The sequence below is a fragment of the Pipra filicauda genome, unplaced genomic scaffold (assembly GCF_003945595.2).
Source record: "Pipra filicauda isolate LSUMZ 115617 unplaced genomic scaffold, ASM394559v2 scaffold95_size2449627_pilon, whole genome shotgun sequence".
NCBI lineage: Eukaryota > Metazoa > Chordata > Aves > Passeriformes > Pipridae > Pipra > Pipra filicauda.
Genome location: NW_024105153.1, coordinates 2,385,841 through 2,404,484, shown reverse-complemented (window position 1 = coordinate 2,404,484; position 18,644 = coordinate 2,385,841). Strand labels below are relative to the sequence as shown.

Genomic DNA, 18,644 nt, shown 5'->3' with positions numbered 1-18,644 from the left:
TTACCTCTGCCATCAGCAAGGCACCGATTATAGCCCACAGGGCTGAAGTACTCAAAGACGAAGACGGCCACCGCAGAGATGATAAGCAGCATCACAAACATCATCACCCATACATCAGCACTGAAAGGCTCTGGATAGGAAGAGAAAACCATGATGAAAGCCCCGACAACAACCTCTCCTCCTTTGCTTTCCAGAGCACACCAATGTGGGGCAAACTGGGTTGGGGGAAAACAGAACTTAAAGCCTTCAACCTGATTCTGAAAAACTTCTTGAACAGGGGGAACTATAGTTTCTGCCTCTGTAATGACTGCATTCCATCGTACTGTTCCGTTTGTGACACATGGCTCCATCTGGAACTACGTGCAGCCATTGTGGCATGCATTGATAAAATAAAATGCATTGATAAAAGATTGTTCCCAGGAAGTCCTCCAACACCATCTGGAGAGAGTGGGGGAAATCAAGCAGAACTGGCAGAGTTTCAGACAAGCATCCAACTTTCAAGATGCTGTTGAGCCAAAGAGCATCTCCAAATTTCTAAGGTTCAGCCATAACGATAGTAGTTTTTTCAGTTATTCCATTCCTGTAGCAATAGGAACACTGGCTCATTCTAGAAATGTTAGCATTCATGCTCTGCAAGTATTTGATCTCTGCCAGGTTTTCTCCCTCTCCAAGCTGGAACAGATAAAAATGGGACTGAAGCAGATCAAAGAAACCGAGAATTTTGTTCCAGAGTATAGCCAATATTGCAACCTCTGTTAAATTGCAGTTTAAAATTTTGGAGTTAACTTTAACGTTGCTTTTACATACCCCAGCAATATTGGTGGACTTGGCTAAGGGCAAAAACTCCTGAAGAGTGAGCAGTCATGAAACTCCAACTTAAAAAGGTTTGGGAAAATTTCATTACCCGTATAAAGTTATTTCTATTGTAAATGTTCTCATGACTCTGGCAGAGAGCAGACAGTAATTATATAACTCCTATTCTGTGTTTGCTGCATCATAAAGCATTTTATAAAGTCAAATAGTAGATACAAAGAAGATATGAATGTCTTGGGGAAATGCAGCATAATTTCTGCATTCTCTGATCACTCTCCACCACTGAAGGACATTAGAAATGCCTTTATTGGAAGACCCAATGTCAGCACAGAACTGATGGCTCAACTGTTCTTGAAAAGGTCTATTAGATCTCTAACTTCTCCTAGTTGCTCTGTCAAGGAAGGGTCAAGTTAACAACGTCTTTACAAATAATGTCTCTCAAAGTGCAACAATTTATTGCTAACTGCTATCACTAAGTGCTATGGCATACCAGCTATAAGGTTTGAATCAATTTTCTTCTGGCCTACACTCCTCGAACATACTATTAGTTGAGTCACTGGGAAACCACGTGCTGCAGCGTAGGTGACAACTCTGAGCGAGCCCATTCTTTTCTGGGACTAGGCACACAATTGCTGAAAAATGCCTTGACTTGGAACTCCTATGCACTGCCTGTTTGCATTTGCCCAGATTTTGCTAGCCTGGGATTTAGAACTAAAACAACACAGTATATTTTTATATACCTGTCCCACAGGTACTCCCAAAAAGGAGCTTTCAGGCTAAGAATCACAAGCAACCTTCACCTAATTTTTTAAGTTTTAATTTTAGATTTAACTGATACCTAAGAAGGCAGAAGGTGAGACAGTTCCATTGCTACGTGACACCATGACACTGATTCCCGTCTCAATGAAGGGCACAGAGAAATCCACCACTTCTGAACGCTCCTCATTAATGGTGAGGGATCCCACAGCCATATAGGCCCGTTTGGTGACGACCTGGAGGAAGAAAAGATCACACTCAGACATGAAGCAGCACTCAGCTACCACAGTCAAGCCCCTTCTCATCTTTCTGCCTTTCAATACAATCCTCTTACTCCTGTAATCCCATTCCCTCGATTGTTTGTAACGTCTTTCCTGTCTAATCTTTCATCAGGACACTTTCTTCTTGCAGGAAACCTTTAGACATTAATCTTCTCCTCAAAGCTGGTATGTGTATAAAAAATAAATCCACAGAGGTCTTAGAATAAACACATCATCCACAGAGAAGACATCTTATCTCATTTTTCTGTCCTTGTTTTATCCTCCCTCTAACACTGAGAAGTCTTATTTCATTCTTTATGCACCTTATATACAACCTACGCATAATCTAGGGTGCATGGATATCAGCCTCTTTCTAAGACTGTCTAGGCCAAATTTATGAAACCATAGAGAATAACAATTAATTGTCAAACAGGAAAGGTAGTCACGGTCAGAGTGTCAGAGCAGATTAATTCACCCAGTGCTGAGAAAGAATGCAGGCCAATAATTTCCTAAGTCACCTCTCCTCCTGTCCCAGAAGGAGATCCAGTAATGATGGGAGACTAGACCTGATGCATGTCACCCAGCCCAGAGATAAACCCCTCCATGGCCTCCCTTTGCTGCTGACCTCTCCAATCATTCCATTCCACGTTCCATTGATCTTTTTCCCATGCTTGCCATTAGTCACCAAGTAGAGGTCATAGGTGAACTTGACAGACTTTGAGATTTTCTTGAGGATGTCAATGCAGAACCCCTTGCAACATTTCTTCATGTAGTCTGGCTCCTCATCAGTTTTGTTCCTAAATCATAACAACAATAATGGGTTAAAAGACTGGGAGAAACACCTTTAATTCCCTTCTGTTGTCAGTTTGCATTCCCCTTCCCACAATATAATGTGGACAATTTCTCTTGCGCTATCTGTGCTGGAGGGTGAAGGGACACACTACAATGATTAGCCCAAAGGGGCCAGTCATGAATGGACACAGGACAGGCTAGAAAAATGGAGGTGATTTTCTAAAAAGGATTATCAGGTTATGATGGTATTGGCCCAACAGACACTCGACATTCTGCTGAGAAGAGAGAGCCCAATAGGAGCAGAAGAACCCAGGGGTACATACTCAGTCACTATGCGTTTTTGGCAAGGGACCGTGTTCCTCATGCAGGTGCCACTTAGGGGGTCCACATTCTCCACAATGACAAATGGTGCCTCTTCCAAGGTCACGATGCTCAGGTGATCATCCTCACGTTCCTCAGAGTCAGGATACAGCTCAAAGCGTGGCCACACATAATACTTCATCTGCAACTTTTTTTCCTTCCATTTTCCCACCTGTGGAGACACAAACCACAGTAGTTAGACTTTTAGTTGTCCCATCCCTTTGCATCAATCACAGTTACTGCAGGACTGGAGGACCACTCTGGAGTACCCAAGCTCATGGCTCCTGTAAGATGAGGATATTTCTGGGGAGAAGGCTCTGAATAAGTGGGTTCAAATAAGAAGGAAGTAGAGAACAAGAAAGATGTCTGGGTTTTCTCATCTCTGTGATGGTCTTACTTTCTGGGAGAGTGAGTGGATAATCACAGGACTACTATAACCATGGCCAAACAGACATGACGTCTTTCAATTTTCTCAGCCAAACAACAGGAACAGAGCTTGATGTCTCCTGAAAGGTTGACTTGAGCCTACTAGTCACAATAAATACGGGGGGGGGGGGGGGGGGGAGCGGCCTTCAAAAAAAAAGGAGATACATACAAATTCTGAAACAAATGTTATTTTGAAACATAAAAGTTGAACCATTTCACCTGAAAAAGTCAAACCAGAATTTCTTATTTCCTCAAAATGTTTTCTTCATTTGTTTTCAGAGGAATTCATCAAACAAATTCAACCTAGCCAAACTTGATTTTGCCCAGAAATAGATCCTTCTTCTGGAAAAAGACTGCCCATTCGTAGTCAGGACTGAGTTCTTCCAAGAGACAGGTAACTGAAGAGGGAGATGTTCTGCATTTTCAGGAGTGTCTTCACAGGAGAAGAACACAGACAGAGATGATTTTTAACAGTAGTTCTTGCTATCCCCTGCAAGGCCTTACTGAAATACCTACTCTTGTCCTTTCACAATTACTTGGTTACATACCCTAGCTGGAAACAAGGAATTCTTTGTGGTTTTGACACATGAAAATTAAAACCAAAGAGCATCTATGATTTTTTAAAATCTTGCTATTTTTCCATAATTTTCATCACCCTCATAAATTTCTATTGCAGTTTTAGAACTCTTTATTTTCTGTTTCCTAAGTGAATAGAGATCATATCTTCAACAGTCAAAACAGATGCCATATATCTACTGCTACAAACAGCTGTTTTGAAGCCACTAGAGTCCTTAAAGAGACAATACATGTTAAGCGCACCCACTGCCCATGGTAGACAATTTCTTCCTAAAAATTCCAGGAAAAGAAAAAAAACTGAACATCAGCTATACTTTCAACTATCAAAGTCTCATCTTTGTTCTCAGCTTCCTGTCTCCCCATGACAGTTGATACTAATTAGCACCATGGCTGGCAGCTGAAGCGGAGAGGGTTAAGAAGCTAACTGGGCTTTAGAAGGAACTTTCCTGCAGGACCCTCAAAGCAAGCCCTCCGGGCCAGGGCTGAGACACGCTGACTTGATGGCAGAGGCAATGTGGGTGTGTGGGAAGCTTGCATGACTGCTCTTTGCCCTGTACCTGCTTGGTGGGGAAACAGAAAAGCTTCATTCCACTGCAATCCAACACCCCTCCTACCACCCCCAAATTTCAGTCATTTATTTATTTAAATGAGGGAGAAGCACTTATTAAAGCCTCATTAGGTGTCAGCGGTTAATCTGTGAAACTCAAAGCCCAGCTGGGGTTTGGCATTTCACAGCATCTAGAATTCACATAAAACACTTGTCACCTTCAAAACAAACAAACAAACACTTCATCTGTCCATGAAAGAAAAATCCACTCTGGGAGCTTGTGGAGGGAGAAGAAAGGCAGAAGAAACCTTCTGCCTTCTGCTGGAGACAGCAGTTTCCCCATTCATCCCTGCAGCACGAACAAAGCACCCCAGTGAGTGCAAGGCAGGAGGTTTGTAAGAAGGTGGGTGAAGTTTCTGGGCAGCTGGTCTTGACTTCTCAAGGGCAAAAAATGCCAAGAAGAGTTTGCTCCTAATGTTCCCTCCACCCATGAAGTCACACAGCTTGGACCACCAAGCGGGATATGTGCAGCTATCTATCTATCTATCTATCTATTTATCTATTTATTTTTTTTTTGTGCTTAAGTGGTCAGGGAGTTGTTGTTTTAATTTTTAAATACACTTTGAGCATCTGTTAAAGCTGGAAAACTGAGTGCTCTATGACTGGTGGCTCCTTTTGTCCACAAAAGACAGGCAGTTGTCTAGGGCAGCAGATGATCTGTACTCAAGCTAACATCTAAGCCTGGATGTGGACAGTGAATTTCTAAGGGAATAAAGAGCATATACTCACATACTCACCCAGGGTCTGCCCAGCCCTGGACTTCCCACTCATTGACCAAGCAGGTCAATTTATCATCATCTGAGGCAGAGATTTCTGCAGTGATGCTTCAGCTCTCAAGTAACTGAGCTCAAATCCCCAAAAGCAGTTCTGTGAAGCTACCAGACAAGCAGAATAACTGCACACAGAGGGCACAGTAGGGACCAGTGATTAAGATGCTGCACAGAACAGCCCAGATTTCAGCTCAGGAACATTAACTTATCATAGAAATAAGTGGTTGATGAAAGAGACATCTTGCAGAATCTCAGCAGCCCTTAAATATCTCAGTAACAGGCATGATATAACCCCCTAAGTGATAAATTAGATCAGATAGGCAAACCCAACCCATAATTACCCAGAAGTTCTCTGGGACAAAAACAGGAGTTTATAAGGCTGTGTGCCAGGCACGTTTCACAGTGTTGTACTACATAGACAACATTATGAAATTAGGATAACAATGACAGTCTTTCCACAGCCTTCTGTGCACTGAATCACCTAATCTGCAAATACAGTAATATATGTCCTTTCCTTATTATTCCAATAAAATCACTCTAAATTGTCCAAAGAGGAGGAAAAACAGGATATAAGGAAATGTTCTGACTTAAATTTTCAGATCAACTATAAAATGTCTCGAGAATACATGCAAATATTACATTTCGTTGCCAACCTGAACAATCAGACATGCCATATACCTGTAGACATGTACAGATGCAAACAAGGAAAATCAGAAAAGCTTTGTGAATTAAAAGGGGGCAGACTTCTTTACATGCTTATGCATGCAAAGGTCAAATGTGTATGCACGTAGCTGAAGAAGGATGGGCTTAAGCAACATGTGGGCAAGGATCGATAAGAAGAAACATCACATGTGCAGAGGATGGAAACAATGCAAGAGAAAAAAACCACATAAATGTGCATCATATGTTAGATAATCTGCCACAAGACAGAAGGAGGAAGTCACAGCAGGGACAGAGGTTAGCAGAATTAAATGCCAAAGATTTGTCCAGGTAATGATGCCTACTCTTAAAGAATATAACCTACCAAGCTGTATAGAGCAGAGCAAGGCATTTCTGAAGTCTCAGGGTATTTTGCATTAACAGCCCATGAGCTGTTATTACTTAGGTTTTGCTGAGTGCTTGCCTCAGCAAAAAGAGGAAAAATAAACCATCCCAGGCATCCCACATACATACTGGTTACCCTGCAGTTTCAAGACCCATTTGGTGTTCTCCAGTCAAGGTCCAGTCATCCAAACTTCCACTAGAAGCCCTGGAAGGTCACTGAATCAGTAAAATTAAGGATACGAGGGATCTGTGAAACCTCCTTTCTAATCATATTCTCCAATCCCTAGGTATGTTCCTTTATGCCAGGACACAGCTCCTAAGAGACAGAATTTCACCTTAACTTCCCCTTGTTCTACCTATACCACATCCAATCTTATCAAGAAAGTAAAGTCACTTTGGTTTGGGGATAAATTTGGAGGTGTTGAGGGAGGGGAACAGCTAACTTCTACCCTAATTATAAGATCCTACTTTGGATAACATTGTTGGAAGTAGAAGTCCAATACGTTTGCAAAGAAGGAAAGGGAGAGCTATTATAGAACAAAAAGTTAATCATATATGCTATTTGTCTGTCAAACTACATAAGTTATCCCATGCAGACAAAAGATGAGATTGCCTATGCAAGAGGAAAACAAGTGGGAGCCTTCTGAAAGCCTTCCAGCAGGCTGGAGAATTGCCTTAACCACGGTATAATGTAGCCAGAATAAAAGAGTTCTGCAGTAGGTTAATGCGCATCTTTAATGAAAGGTGTATTACATTAGTTCCCTGAAACTGATTCTTAACAGAGGTTTTTCTTTCCTCCCAAGGGAAGCTAAGGCTTGTAACAGCCATTTGTGGCAGATGTTTCTCTAACCTGTCCTTACACTGACAGAGAGCCCATGGTCTCCACAAGCAGTCTATTCCAGTGCTTAACTATCCTTCCCATTAAAAAGCTTTTTTTCCTGATGTCTAACATAAATCTTCTTGCTGAAATTTATAGCAGGAAAATATACTTCCTTATTCTCCTACATGTGCTCTTTTCAGTGTTATCAGGTCAGTAAGATATTTATAACAGAGGAGCTGATAGTCTGGTTCAGTGGCTATCTTATAAGCTATACTGGCAACAGCAGACACCTGTTAAAATGATTAGCACCCAGCCTCACCATTTACAAAATCCTTACCCAGATGGGTAGGATGGACAAGTACAAGCTACTCCCATGAATTTCCAAAATTGTCTGTTCCAGCAAAGGCAGAAGTCAATCCCTGAGTTCCTTCTAATACACCAAGGCAGGACTTCAAAATGCAAGAGAACCTGGAGAAACCTCTAACTAATGTCAACAGATGGAAAAATGAAACCTTCTAGAAATTTGGCTTGCAAGGTTTAGGCAGCAGAATACAGTTCGAGATTAAACCAGAAACGTTCAGATACATTTCTCAGGCAAGATACTCCGTGGCATTGCATAGGTATTTGGGGTGAAGGTCCAGAAGAAAACCTGAACCTGAAGGTGCTTGTTTTTCAACAGGCTGGAGGAGAACTATGTCTAGGAAAAGTCTTTTGATAGTTATTATTTCATTTAGGCTTCTATTTGCACCATGCCTTGCACCACTCTCTTTTAATTTACAATCTTATCTCAATTCCTGCCACCCTTGATATAGAAGAAATACAAAATGAACAAAAGGGATTTGGTTTCATTTGCAGAATAAGAGAAAGACTACTCCAAACACTTAGGATTTGAACTGCTTTCTGCATTTCCCCAAAAGTTCAGTGTTTCCTTTCTTATTGTGGTTTGTTTGGGGTTTTTTTGAGGGGGTCTGTGTTTTTTTTTCCCCTTTTTTTTTTTTTCCCAGGAGCTGAGGAGTTCATTCATTCCAGTGGGGAAGCACTAAAGCAACAGCACAGAGCACAGATTAGAAGGTAGAAATTCCCTGTTCCACCCAGAACCTCTGTAACCTAATCTGCACCCTTGCACCTCCCTCCACATTGCGTAAAATTGAGATCATGACATGTTTTCACCTCTGGGGTGCACTGGGTAGATAAACACAGAAAAAGCCATGAGGCTTACAAGTAGTGTGGAAATAAGGAGACACACACACGTGTTTAGAGATAGATGAGGAAACATATATAGCATGTGTCTGTGAATGGTGTAAATATGAAAACTTCCTGTCTTTATCTTTGATGTCAGTTGGTTAACTGGAAACATCTTACATAACTTTTACACCTGATTTTAATACATGAAAAATGGAAGATCAAATACAGAAAAGGTAAAGGTAGGATATTGGGCATGGGGCAGAAAATGGGACTGTTATTGGTAATATAGCTGTTGGAGAAGCACATCTAGTCCCTCTGGGAAGCAGCGCGAGTCCAGGGAGAAATAAGAGTCTTGTCAGTAGAATTGGTACAGATCCCTATTGAGGACATGGGTAAACCAGAACAACTGGGCAGGACATGAAAAGGGCTACCGCAGGAGTAACAGAAGCACCATAGAAATAGCAATTATAACTGGGACACTGTCAGTGGAAGGAGTCATTACTCAGGATACATAAAATAAAGGTAGACCTGGGGGATGCAATTGTAACCTTAATGCTGCAGTAGACTGTGAAGAAATAAATAATGCACAAATAAAGAGGAATCATTTTAGATTGAAATAGTTTTTGGAGGGCTGCTGCAAGATATTCCACCAGGACTGAACTACAGAGATCTACTGTAGCTCCACAGGCTTGGCTTTTAGTCTGGATAGAGATGTCATCACTGTTACTGAAGAGAAATTTTATCAGGAAGTAAGTTATTATGGGAGTCTTTAGCTTCATAGAGATAAGGTGGAGAACAAATGCAAATTTTAACAGCAGAACCCTGACGGGTTTTTTTTGGATCTGATACTTGACACATTTCTTCACGTCAAAATTACTCAACAGGCAATGGGTCATGATGTTTTACACTCAGTTTGGGCAAAGCAGCGAGGAACCTTGCAGAAAAGCTAGTTATCATAAATAACCTTGGATTGAGCGATTAGGGGAACAGAAAGCCTGCCTTAAAGGAGGAGATTAAAAAGCTTGTTTAACCTAGATAAATGAAAGCCAAGAGGGGATATGACTGCTCTGTATAAATAAAGGGGGGGACAGATACACAAGGGAGGAAGGAAAGTAATTTATAAGCAGGAAAAACAATGCTGGTAGAAGAACAACTGGTTGTGAGGAAATTTACCTTGAAAATAATACAGATTTTAACCATCAGAGGAGGGAAGTTCTGGAACAGCTGCCCAAAAGGAGCTGTGAAAGCAACCAAATTGGAGTCAAGAAGGAGGAGAACTGGGTTGTATAGGGCTATATGAGTTTGCTGCCTAGAGCAGAGGGATGGGACCAGATGAGCCTTTCCAGTCCAGTGACTTCAAGTAAGCAGAAGCAAGAGGAGGAATTCCTCTGTGAAAAGCCTTTTCCCATTGATTTTTCAGTCTGCAGATGTCAAAACTCAGTCTTAATCAGTGTATCTCTGTCCCTTGGCTAACCTACGTGAACACAAAGACTCATGTTAATGGTATCTCCAACTCCTTGGCTCACACTTCTCTCATTCAGCAGCAAAACCTTCTCCAGTGCCCTGAGAATAAAACATTCCTCTTAGCTTTCACCCAAGCTGGTTAAATTATGACTCTCATACTTACAGCGCTGACATCACAGCCATTACCAAACTTACAATTCCTGTGAGGCTACAGATCTGTACCTTCACATAGACTGGTCTACAGCAGGTGGAGAAGAGATGCCACAGAGCACAAAAATCTCCTGTTTACAGACACTTACGGTGATTAATTAGCCACATCAGCCTAAGCAGACAAGAAATGGTTGTGAATGCTCCACTTGCAAAATTAATTAACACAAAAACAACACTCCTTCCTGAACCTCAAGCTCACCTTCCACAACCACCTGGGGAAGGCTGCTTTCTTGACTGCACCTGCAGAAGCAGGAATTGCTTCTAATAGCCTTTCAATTAAAATTGTAGGCTGCAGGAGATGGTGCAATTTTCTCCCCTCTATTTATACAGCACCTAGCATGTGCCAGAAAGAGAGAGGCTGAGCTTAGAATACAGATAGGGTGAGGTACTTGCTCTTGCTTTACAACTCATTTTGGGAATAAAAGCTCTTTGCAGAAACATGGTCCCCCAGCTCACTGAGATCTGGCATTTACACAGCGCTTGCCATTTTTGCTGAAACATTTATTTCCTGGTGCATTTATATGCTTTTTGCAGTTGCTAAGGTCCTGTCCCCTGCCATGATTAGCCTGAGAAGGTTAATGAGGTATACTTTGAGCGCTTCTGACTTCTGCAAAGTCAGTGAACTATGGAGCTCCACTGGTGTCACAAAAAGGTCAGAGCTGTGAGAATGCCAAAGAGTTTGCCTTGCTAAATCATTCCTCCAAGTCAGAAGGTACCAAGAGTTCAATACAGGCATAAAATTAGCCAGGATCACCTGATACCTCCCTCCGGGCGACGGTGGTGTTCTTGGTAGTAGAATTAACTTGGTAGCCCAGAAGTGGTTCATCCAGGCAAGGCTGGCTCATGCAGCAGCAGTGTGATCTCCAGTGAGACATATTTTATGAAGGACTTCAGTGCTACCCGATGTATACACAACCATGATTTATGGAAATGCAGACTGCAGTCAGCACAGGCATAATTAGGAAACACGAGGGGAAAGGTTAGAGGAAGCTGTTCATGGTAGTGGAGGCTAAGATGTGAGTAGGCTGTAGAATGTAACTCTAAGCTTCTAGCATGGGCAAATCAGGCATTAGGATTTGGGAAGAAGGATTAAAACAAAACATATCTTAACAAACTCTGAAGACTGACTACCATCCAACATAACCCACCTCCAGCTAACAGGCAGTGACACCACCTGACTCAGGTTCTTACATAATAACATTGCATTCTTAGAGACATCATGTCCTCCTGAAACAACTCTGTGTGAGGACAGGGGAGCTTAATACAATGCTCTAAACCCCAGCAATATCAGTCTATTCTGATTCTAGTCTGGGAAATAAAATCTAAAGACAGGGAGCTTATACTGCCCCTATCGTTGTTCATCTAAGGTGAAAGAAGGTTTCACCTTGAGCATCTCTACCACTCTCCTCTGCAGTACTGTGGGGCAGAGGAAAATGTAGCAGGGATACTGGTAAGATTGCATGTTTTGTGTCACAAGGGGTTCAGGAGTCACAAATGTTTTTTAAAAAAATTTATTTTTATGTCCACATATAGGCATCTAAATGCTCTATGTAAGCATTTTGCTGTCTCTAGGAGTGCATCCGCACTGTGCAGGTGTGTGTCTGAATCCAGTACGTGTCCATGCATGTAATGCCCTATCTAATGATTTTTTCCCCTTGGCTTTCCCTCTTGAGTTCTGCGTTTGAGTTTGATTTTGCTGAGCTTTCATTTTTTTTACTCGGACTTTTCTTTTTCCCTCTAAAACATGTTACACAGAGGGAGGGATGTTTGCCAATTTGCACTGCAGTCTGGGAGAAGGTTTAGAGCTTTGGTTGGTAACTGGGTCCAGTACAGCAGCGTACAAAATCCTGACATGTGTGCAGTGACACCCACTCTTTACACTGAGCAAATATCTCTCTCAGCATCTCTTAGAACCTAAGGCTAAAGGAATGTTTAAAAACAAAGATGCAGAAGAAAGCCAAAGCCTCTTCCTTGTGCAGAGGCAAGTCAGACGTTGAAGCCAGCCCCAGCAGGATTAGGAGAGGAGACACCATGAAGAGAGAGGGGATGAGTTGCATAAACCTCACTGTTTTCTGAGCTGTGCAAGCAAGACTGAAGGTGCCACTTCTACAAGCATCTCTAAGAACATCAGAGAGATCCTTTTAATTTCACCAAGTGTTGTCACAGACACTGAAACACTTCCCCATCCTATATACAGCAGCCAGAGCCCCTGCTCTTTGCCTGGCAGCCCCACATTGCCCCTGTGCAGAGATGCCCGCCTGCTGAGAGCAGCACTGCCATGGCTGTACACACACTCCTCTGTAGAGAGATGTGGGGTGCTCGGCTCTTCTCTCACTGGTGGAAAGGGGAGGATCATGCCTCTTTTGGAGGAATTACAGCACGTGTTGGGAGCCAGATTCCAGGGAAAGCAGTTACAGAGCTGCACATTACTGTTTCCTTCCTTTCCCATCACGGAGAGCACTGGGCAGGTGATTGCAAATGCTGTCCCCACCAACAGCACACTCTTTCTGGATCCTGGCTCTGGATTCACACTGGCATAGCCACAGCCAGCCCCACCACCTCCTGGGTGCGTGTCTGTCCCCTAAATGTGGCACATGGCAGGGAGTCTCATGCAATGCACCAGGGGTGGGGCCATCCCAAGGGGTAGTCAACTGAACCACTGCTTCAAGTTGTCACCAGATCTCCAAACAGAGTAGAAACAACAGCTCTGCTGTGCACCCTGGTTCTCTGCCAGGTCTCCTCACTTGGCTTTGCAAAGGGACCAGATGGGAAGCAAACCTGTAGGACAGGGGTAACCAGGGACACCCTTGCTGCTTTCCCTCTACCTCATGTGTGGTTAAGGGGGCTGCTCTCTGCATCCTTGCACATTTTCTTATCCAGTCTCCTTTAGCTATCTCTATGGAGAAGGCATGTAGACACCTTCATGACCAGACTCAGTTTCTCTCTCTCTTTCTTTCTTTCATTCACTCAGGTGCTCCCCAATAGACACAGGGGAAGGGGATGGGGGAAAGCAGAGGCAACAGACATCCCCCACCTCACCTGTGAGCAGAAATGGATTGTGGTCCTTCATGCCCCAGCTCATTATCACCCCATCTCTCACCCACCCATGGTCCTGCCTCCCATCACTGCTCTGCACCCATGGACACAGTCCCTACTGCACAGACCCATGTGTTCTAACTGCTGCCTCCATCATGTCTTTAGTCTGATGCCCCTGTGCCAGGACCAGTCAGAGAAGTGAGACCAGTGCAAGCAGTGTAGAAACCTGTGGGGATGGGAGAGTAACTCGTGTGATTTCCCCACATCTCAGCTCCCACTGACTTAGATATGGATTGGGTCATCTCCATCCCAACAGTGTCCAAACAATGGCTTCACCTCTGTCCTGAAATAAAGTGCTGGCTCAAGCCAGAACAGTGTCAGCACTGCATATCTCCACCAGCAGTGTGCATTGCTAGGGTACTTCTGCCTGTACAACTGCAGATCAACTCCTCATACAGGAGAGGCTGCCAGGTCGGACGGGGCCTCCCAGGAGCCAGTATGGGCTGTGCTCTCCAGCTGGATACTCCTGCCTTAGAAGCTCAAGCTTCAGACTTTCTGATGGATGAGCACTCCAGAAAGAGAACTCATGAGCTGCAGGATCCCCACCTGACCCACTGCTACAGCCAAGCGCTGGGCTTTGCTCGAAAACCACAGCACTCTGCCAAGTTTGGGTAGAGCATTAGACAAGACCTATCAGTTCTACCTACAACTTACAGAGAAGACCTGATCCTTGGATGGAGCCCACCAGCAGGACAACTGGTTCATTGCACACATGTGCATTACTGCCATGCTGGCTGTAGCCAGCAAGTGCCCTGTGAGCAGCAAGGAGTGGCTCTGCAGAAGATTTTTTTCTCCTTTCCCAACCCACACACAGGTACACATCCACAAACACACAGAGGTACCCCCAGCAGCAGTTATCCTAGGCTGATCTGGGTTTGGAGTCCAAGCAGAATTGCCAAGGGCCCAGCTGAGGCCATCTGGGCTGAAAGGCATATCTGTGCAAAAGGAGCACAATCAGACACAAGTACAGAGAGAGCGAGAGCTAACCTTGAAACCAGTGATTTGGAAAGGAGAGAGGAACCTATCTATTTGCCAACCCCAGCTAGCAAAGAAGAGTTAAGCCAAGGACTGTTTTCTTGGGAGCATGGCCTTAGACAAATAAAATGTTCCTCTTCCCTCAGCCCTGATGGACCTCAGGCACACCTATTTTTCAAAGATATGCCTGTCACTTTGTGCCTGAATACGTCAACACAAAACAGATCCTGTGCTATTTCCTTTCTGCAGCCCAAAAGTAGGAGAGGGCATGATAGAGGCAGTCTTGGAGACATAAGATGAAGCTAAGACTCTCAGTATGTTGCAGAATGTCTTTTGTGATAGATTAAAGTCCACACGTGGAAGGACTTCTGTCAGTCTAGAACTAGCTGGACGACTTTGTGTATTTAAATGTGTGTGTTTTGTATAGTTACCTCTGCTATAAGGGGGATAAGTAGTAAGCCTATAATTAGGTTCTCTGACATTTTCCATTACAAGAGTCTTCAGGCCAGTTCCCTGAGAAAAGCCAACAGGTATCCCCATGTTTTGCAACAGGCATTTGAAAGTCAGTAGGGAAAAAACCCTGAGGCTAAGGACATGATTTTTACTTTGGCCCATCAAATTCCGTTCACTTAACTGCACTACAAACAGTTGAATAATCATAATTTCTTTTCTGTCACTTTCTTGCAGAAATCCTGGCAGACAGTCCAAACAGCATCTGAGCATGAACGTTTTCAGAGCTAAACCCATCAACTCAATAAATCAGTAGGGACACCCCAACCAGTACCACAGTAAGTACAACAAACACCTCAGCTTTGGCAGAGCAAGAGAAAGGCAAAAGTCCAATCAGACTGCCCACAAAATGTGGACAAACACCATCCAGGTTCTCTTCTATCTGTTTAAATGTGCCTCACTCTGAAAAGGTCACTTGCACTCCACTATTCAGGATGCAGAAGAAAGGCAAACCAGTTTGAGCTTTCATGACTGTCTGTGAAACAACTACAGGTTAGTTGCTGGATTGAACAGTCAGACTCAGTGCTGAGGGCTCAGCATGCATGAGTATGAAAAATACATTTTTACAGAAAAGATTTTGGGTTTTCCCCCTAAAAACAAAACAAAACACAACACATAAAAACCCCCCACCACCAAACCATAAAACAAACTACATTAAAGGTAATTTATTTAGGTTGAAGTATTAGGAAATGGCAGGTTTACAGATCTCTTTTCAGCCTTTATTCCATCCCACTTGTGTGTGGACATTTTGATTCAAGTTTTAATTAATGAGTGCAAGCAACTCTCTCCATGGGGTCCCTCCCTCAGTCCTTGTACTTCAAAGAAACTTGAAGGAACAGAATTAAGGTGGCCTGGGAAACAAAACTGGCATTTCCTAGCTTGATTTCACAAGCTAAAAATTAAATCACTGTTCTTTTATTTTCTGTATGTAATTGCTTATCCAGCTTGAATGTGCATGAGCTATTACAAAACCGATAAAGGGGCCAAGAAAATATCAGTGAAGATGGAGAAAGAGCTATCCCATGAATTACCAAGAACTGGTGGAGAGAGGAATAAAGAAATAGCTACAGACAGCAAAAAAATCAACCAATGCAGAGATTATGCAATCCCATTTTATGATGAAAGAAGCACACTGACCTTGCCAAGGGGTTGAATGAGGCAAAGAAAGTAGAAGCCAAATTGGAAGAATGCATTGGAAAGAGGCCGAAGTGAGTGAAGCTTGCTGGTCCATCATGGTCACAATGCCCAGAAGGGGAGAAGAAAGGAAGACACTAATCAGGCAGATCATGCTACAGACAGGTTTCTCATGTTGCAGCAATATGCTTACAACAGGCTAAGGGAGAGAGAAGGCTAGTCTGCACGGGAGGTGTGGACAGGACCAAGCTGGTCTGGTCTGTGTCACCTCAGAATAGAAGCACGAGGGTGGGGGTTAGAGGGAATGGGGGCAGTTACAGTCCAGATGCCATGTAGCCATGTTAGCCTAGCGGGGCTAAGCTGAGAGCTGAGGCAGCTTGCCAGGCTCACACAGCTGCCATGCACCATGCCGTGCAGATGCTTCCCTGTGGCACTGCTCTGCACTGTGGCGATTTACCATCGCAAGCCTATGCCAGCGCAGGCAACACATAGCTGTGTTTCACAGGGCAAACTTGCCCTAAGCAGTTGCAGCAGCTGTGCAGAGCGCAGACGCTTTCTCCCCAGATGCCCAGGAGTGAGGGAACCTAAGTGCTGGCTGTTATTTTGGCCTGTGCTTACACTGTAACCTTAAATGAGCTACTGAAGCTCTCTGAAGCCCAGTTTTCCCCCTGTAAAAGGCTCTTAATAATCAGTCCCATGTTGCAAGGGGGATGAACAAGGAGCTGACAGCTGGGAGCAACGGCAAAGGTCAGTATAGTATCCTCAGTTCATCCACACCAGAGGAACTGTGCAGCTCAGATGTGCAGGTGCAACACCTTCACACCCTGTATCAGAGGAAGGACCTATGCCATAGAAGGGTGGTGGTTAGTGTAGAACAGCCGTGCATGACAGCAGTCAGCGGTGGAACTTGTGCTGGAACAGTAGTACAGCAGGTCAGGCATGTGGATCCACAGCTGTAAAAGGAACAGCAGGATTTTATATGGTAATCACTAAGGACTTGTTTTGGTTCAGGAGATTAACTAAAGCTCGAGAGCACATTCTTTGGTTCTTTCCAGCTGTTCTGGAATATGAAGTGACACAAGTGACCAGGCAGCTGTCTTTCCTCCCTCTCTGAAGATACCTTTCCTGGAAGAGGGAGCACAGCAATGCTCAAGCTGGTGCTGTGGCACTCAGCCCTGCCTCTTCCAACTTCCAGGAAGCAGATGCATCTCACCTCCCACACACAACATACAGCACAACACACAACATACAGCTCAATCAGCTGAGTCCCCCAGCCACAGCTCTCTCTCATGGCTCTGAAGCAGCCTCTCTGCAATCCCAGGGCCCCACACCGTAGGTTTCCACATACAGAGGTGAGATGCGGGTGGGTGGAAGGGAGGCTGCAGCCTTCTCAGACAACAGCATTGCTTCTCCTGTCCCACCTCCAAGGATGCTCCCCAGCTGCAGCTGAGAGCTGTGGCTCACCAACACAGTGCTGCCTTCCACAAGAAAAGGGAGGGAGCCTCTGAAACCTGGGCAGAAGAAACTGTCTTGGAGAAAGACTGACTGATCAGCAGTCCTTGGTGACGAGACAGGCACTAGGGTGGGGTGGCCTGCAGGGGCAGCCCTACAGCCAGCCCAAGACGTATATACATGCGAATTTTCCTCAGTGCCAACTTTAGCCCTGCCTGCTTTACTGCTGTGCTAAGAATATCCAGTAAGCCAGGCCTTACCCTTCTTGCAACTGAAAAGATCGTGCTTACGACTGAACATTTATCCCTTCCATCTGCTGATTATTTCACCAGGCAACCTGAACATTCCATTAATATCAGTCTTTGTGGAGCTAAATATATATACTAAGCACATATACAAATACATATAAATATGTCTCTATCTAGCAGAGAATCCAATTAAGTGAATATGTTACGCCTTAGCAATTAATGAATTCAACAAGCTGAGCTGCCTCTTGCATATGATTAAAGTTCAAGCAATATCAATCATAACAGCAAAAAAGATTCCAGATTTTCCTACGTGCTATCTACAAAGAGATTGTTAACATTTAACCAATGGGCAAATTCAAGTGTGTTTGCAAACCTCAGGAAACTCCTATTTCCAATGACATACAGTCTGTCCTTCAACTCACAATAGCCTATTCTTGAATGCAGCATCTCAGGCCATTCCTGCAGCCTTACATATCTTTCTGCAACATTTTATGGATGGCAGGTCTGTAAAAACACTGGTGTCCTATGGGTCAGAAGAAAGCAAATTCCAAGACTGAACAGAGCTGGCTCTCCAATCACTTGACCTGTATTCACCTGAAGTGAATACACTTCTCTTTGTATTCAGTTGCCAGTTTGCTGTTTGTATATACATGTGTGTAAGTGTGTGTGGGCACACGTGTGTGTGTTCTTTTGTACCTTAATCTTTTTCCAGGACACGGCTTGATCACATAGTTTCTGCCTCTCGACAATAGACAACACTGAGCCCTCTAGGGACTGCTCATTCCCTCCTTCTCTCACAATACCCCTCCTCTGCATTCATAAGACAATCCCCAGGGGCAAGTTCTACATAAATAAATATTTAAGTAGCCACTGAACCACAGAAGATGCAGAAAAGCACGCAAGGGACTTGTCTGCAGTATTCGGTCCACAGAGAGGTAAGAACAGAGCCATGATTTGAAGGGTTGGGAGCAGACAAATGATGAGAGTTTGAACTGGAAACACAACCGTCCCCTTCTCTTCCCTGATCCAGCCGGCACAAGTTGGTTTTACCCTGAGACCAGAGCTGATATAATATAGGTCTGTGTTAGTACAGCTGCATAAATCAAAAAACCAAGAATGTTCCATATTGGTAGACTGGTAGAGGAA

At 43.8% G+C, this 18,644-nt stretch overlaps 1 protein-coding gene across 3 annotated transcripts in view; it reads right to left on the bottom strand.

Annotated features, from left to right (window-relative positions):
• GRIN2B (glutamate ionotropic receptor NMDA type subunit 2B) overlaps positions 1-18,644 on the bottom strand; it is a 217,861-nt gene that overhangs the window by 29,990 nt on the left and 169,227 nt on the right. For all 3 annotated transcript variants that reach the window (XM_027722630.2, XM_027722631.2, XM_039391417.1), the window contains exons 6-9: positions 2,945-3,153; positions 2,455-2,626; positions 1,652-1,805; positions 5-130 (exon numbers count right to left, since the gene is read on the bottom strand). In XM_027722630.2, coding sequence (XP_027578431.1) covers positions 5-130; positions 1,652-1,805; positions 2,455-2,626; positions 2,945-3,153 — 661 coding nt within the window. The remainder of the gene's footprint in view (positions 1-4; positions 131-1,651; positions 1,806-2,454; positions 2,627-2,944; positions 3,154-18,644) is intronic.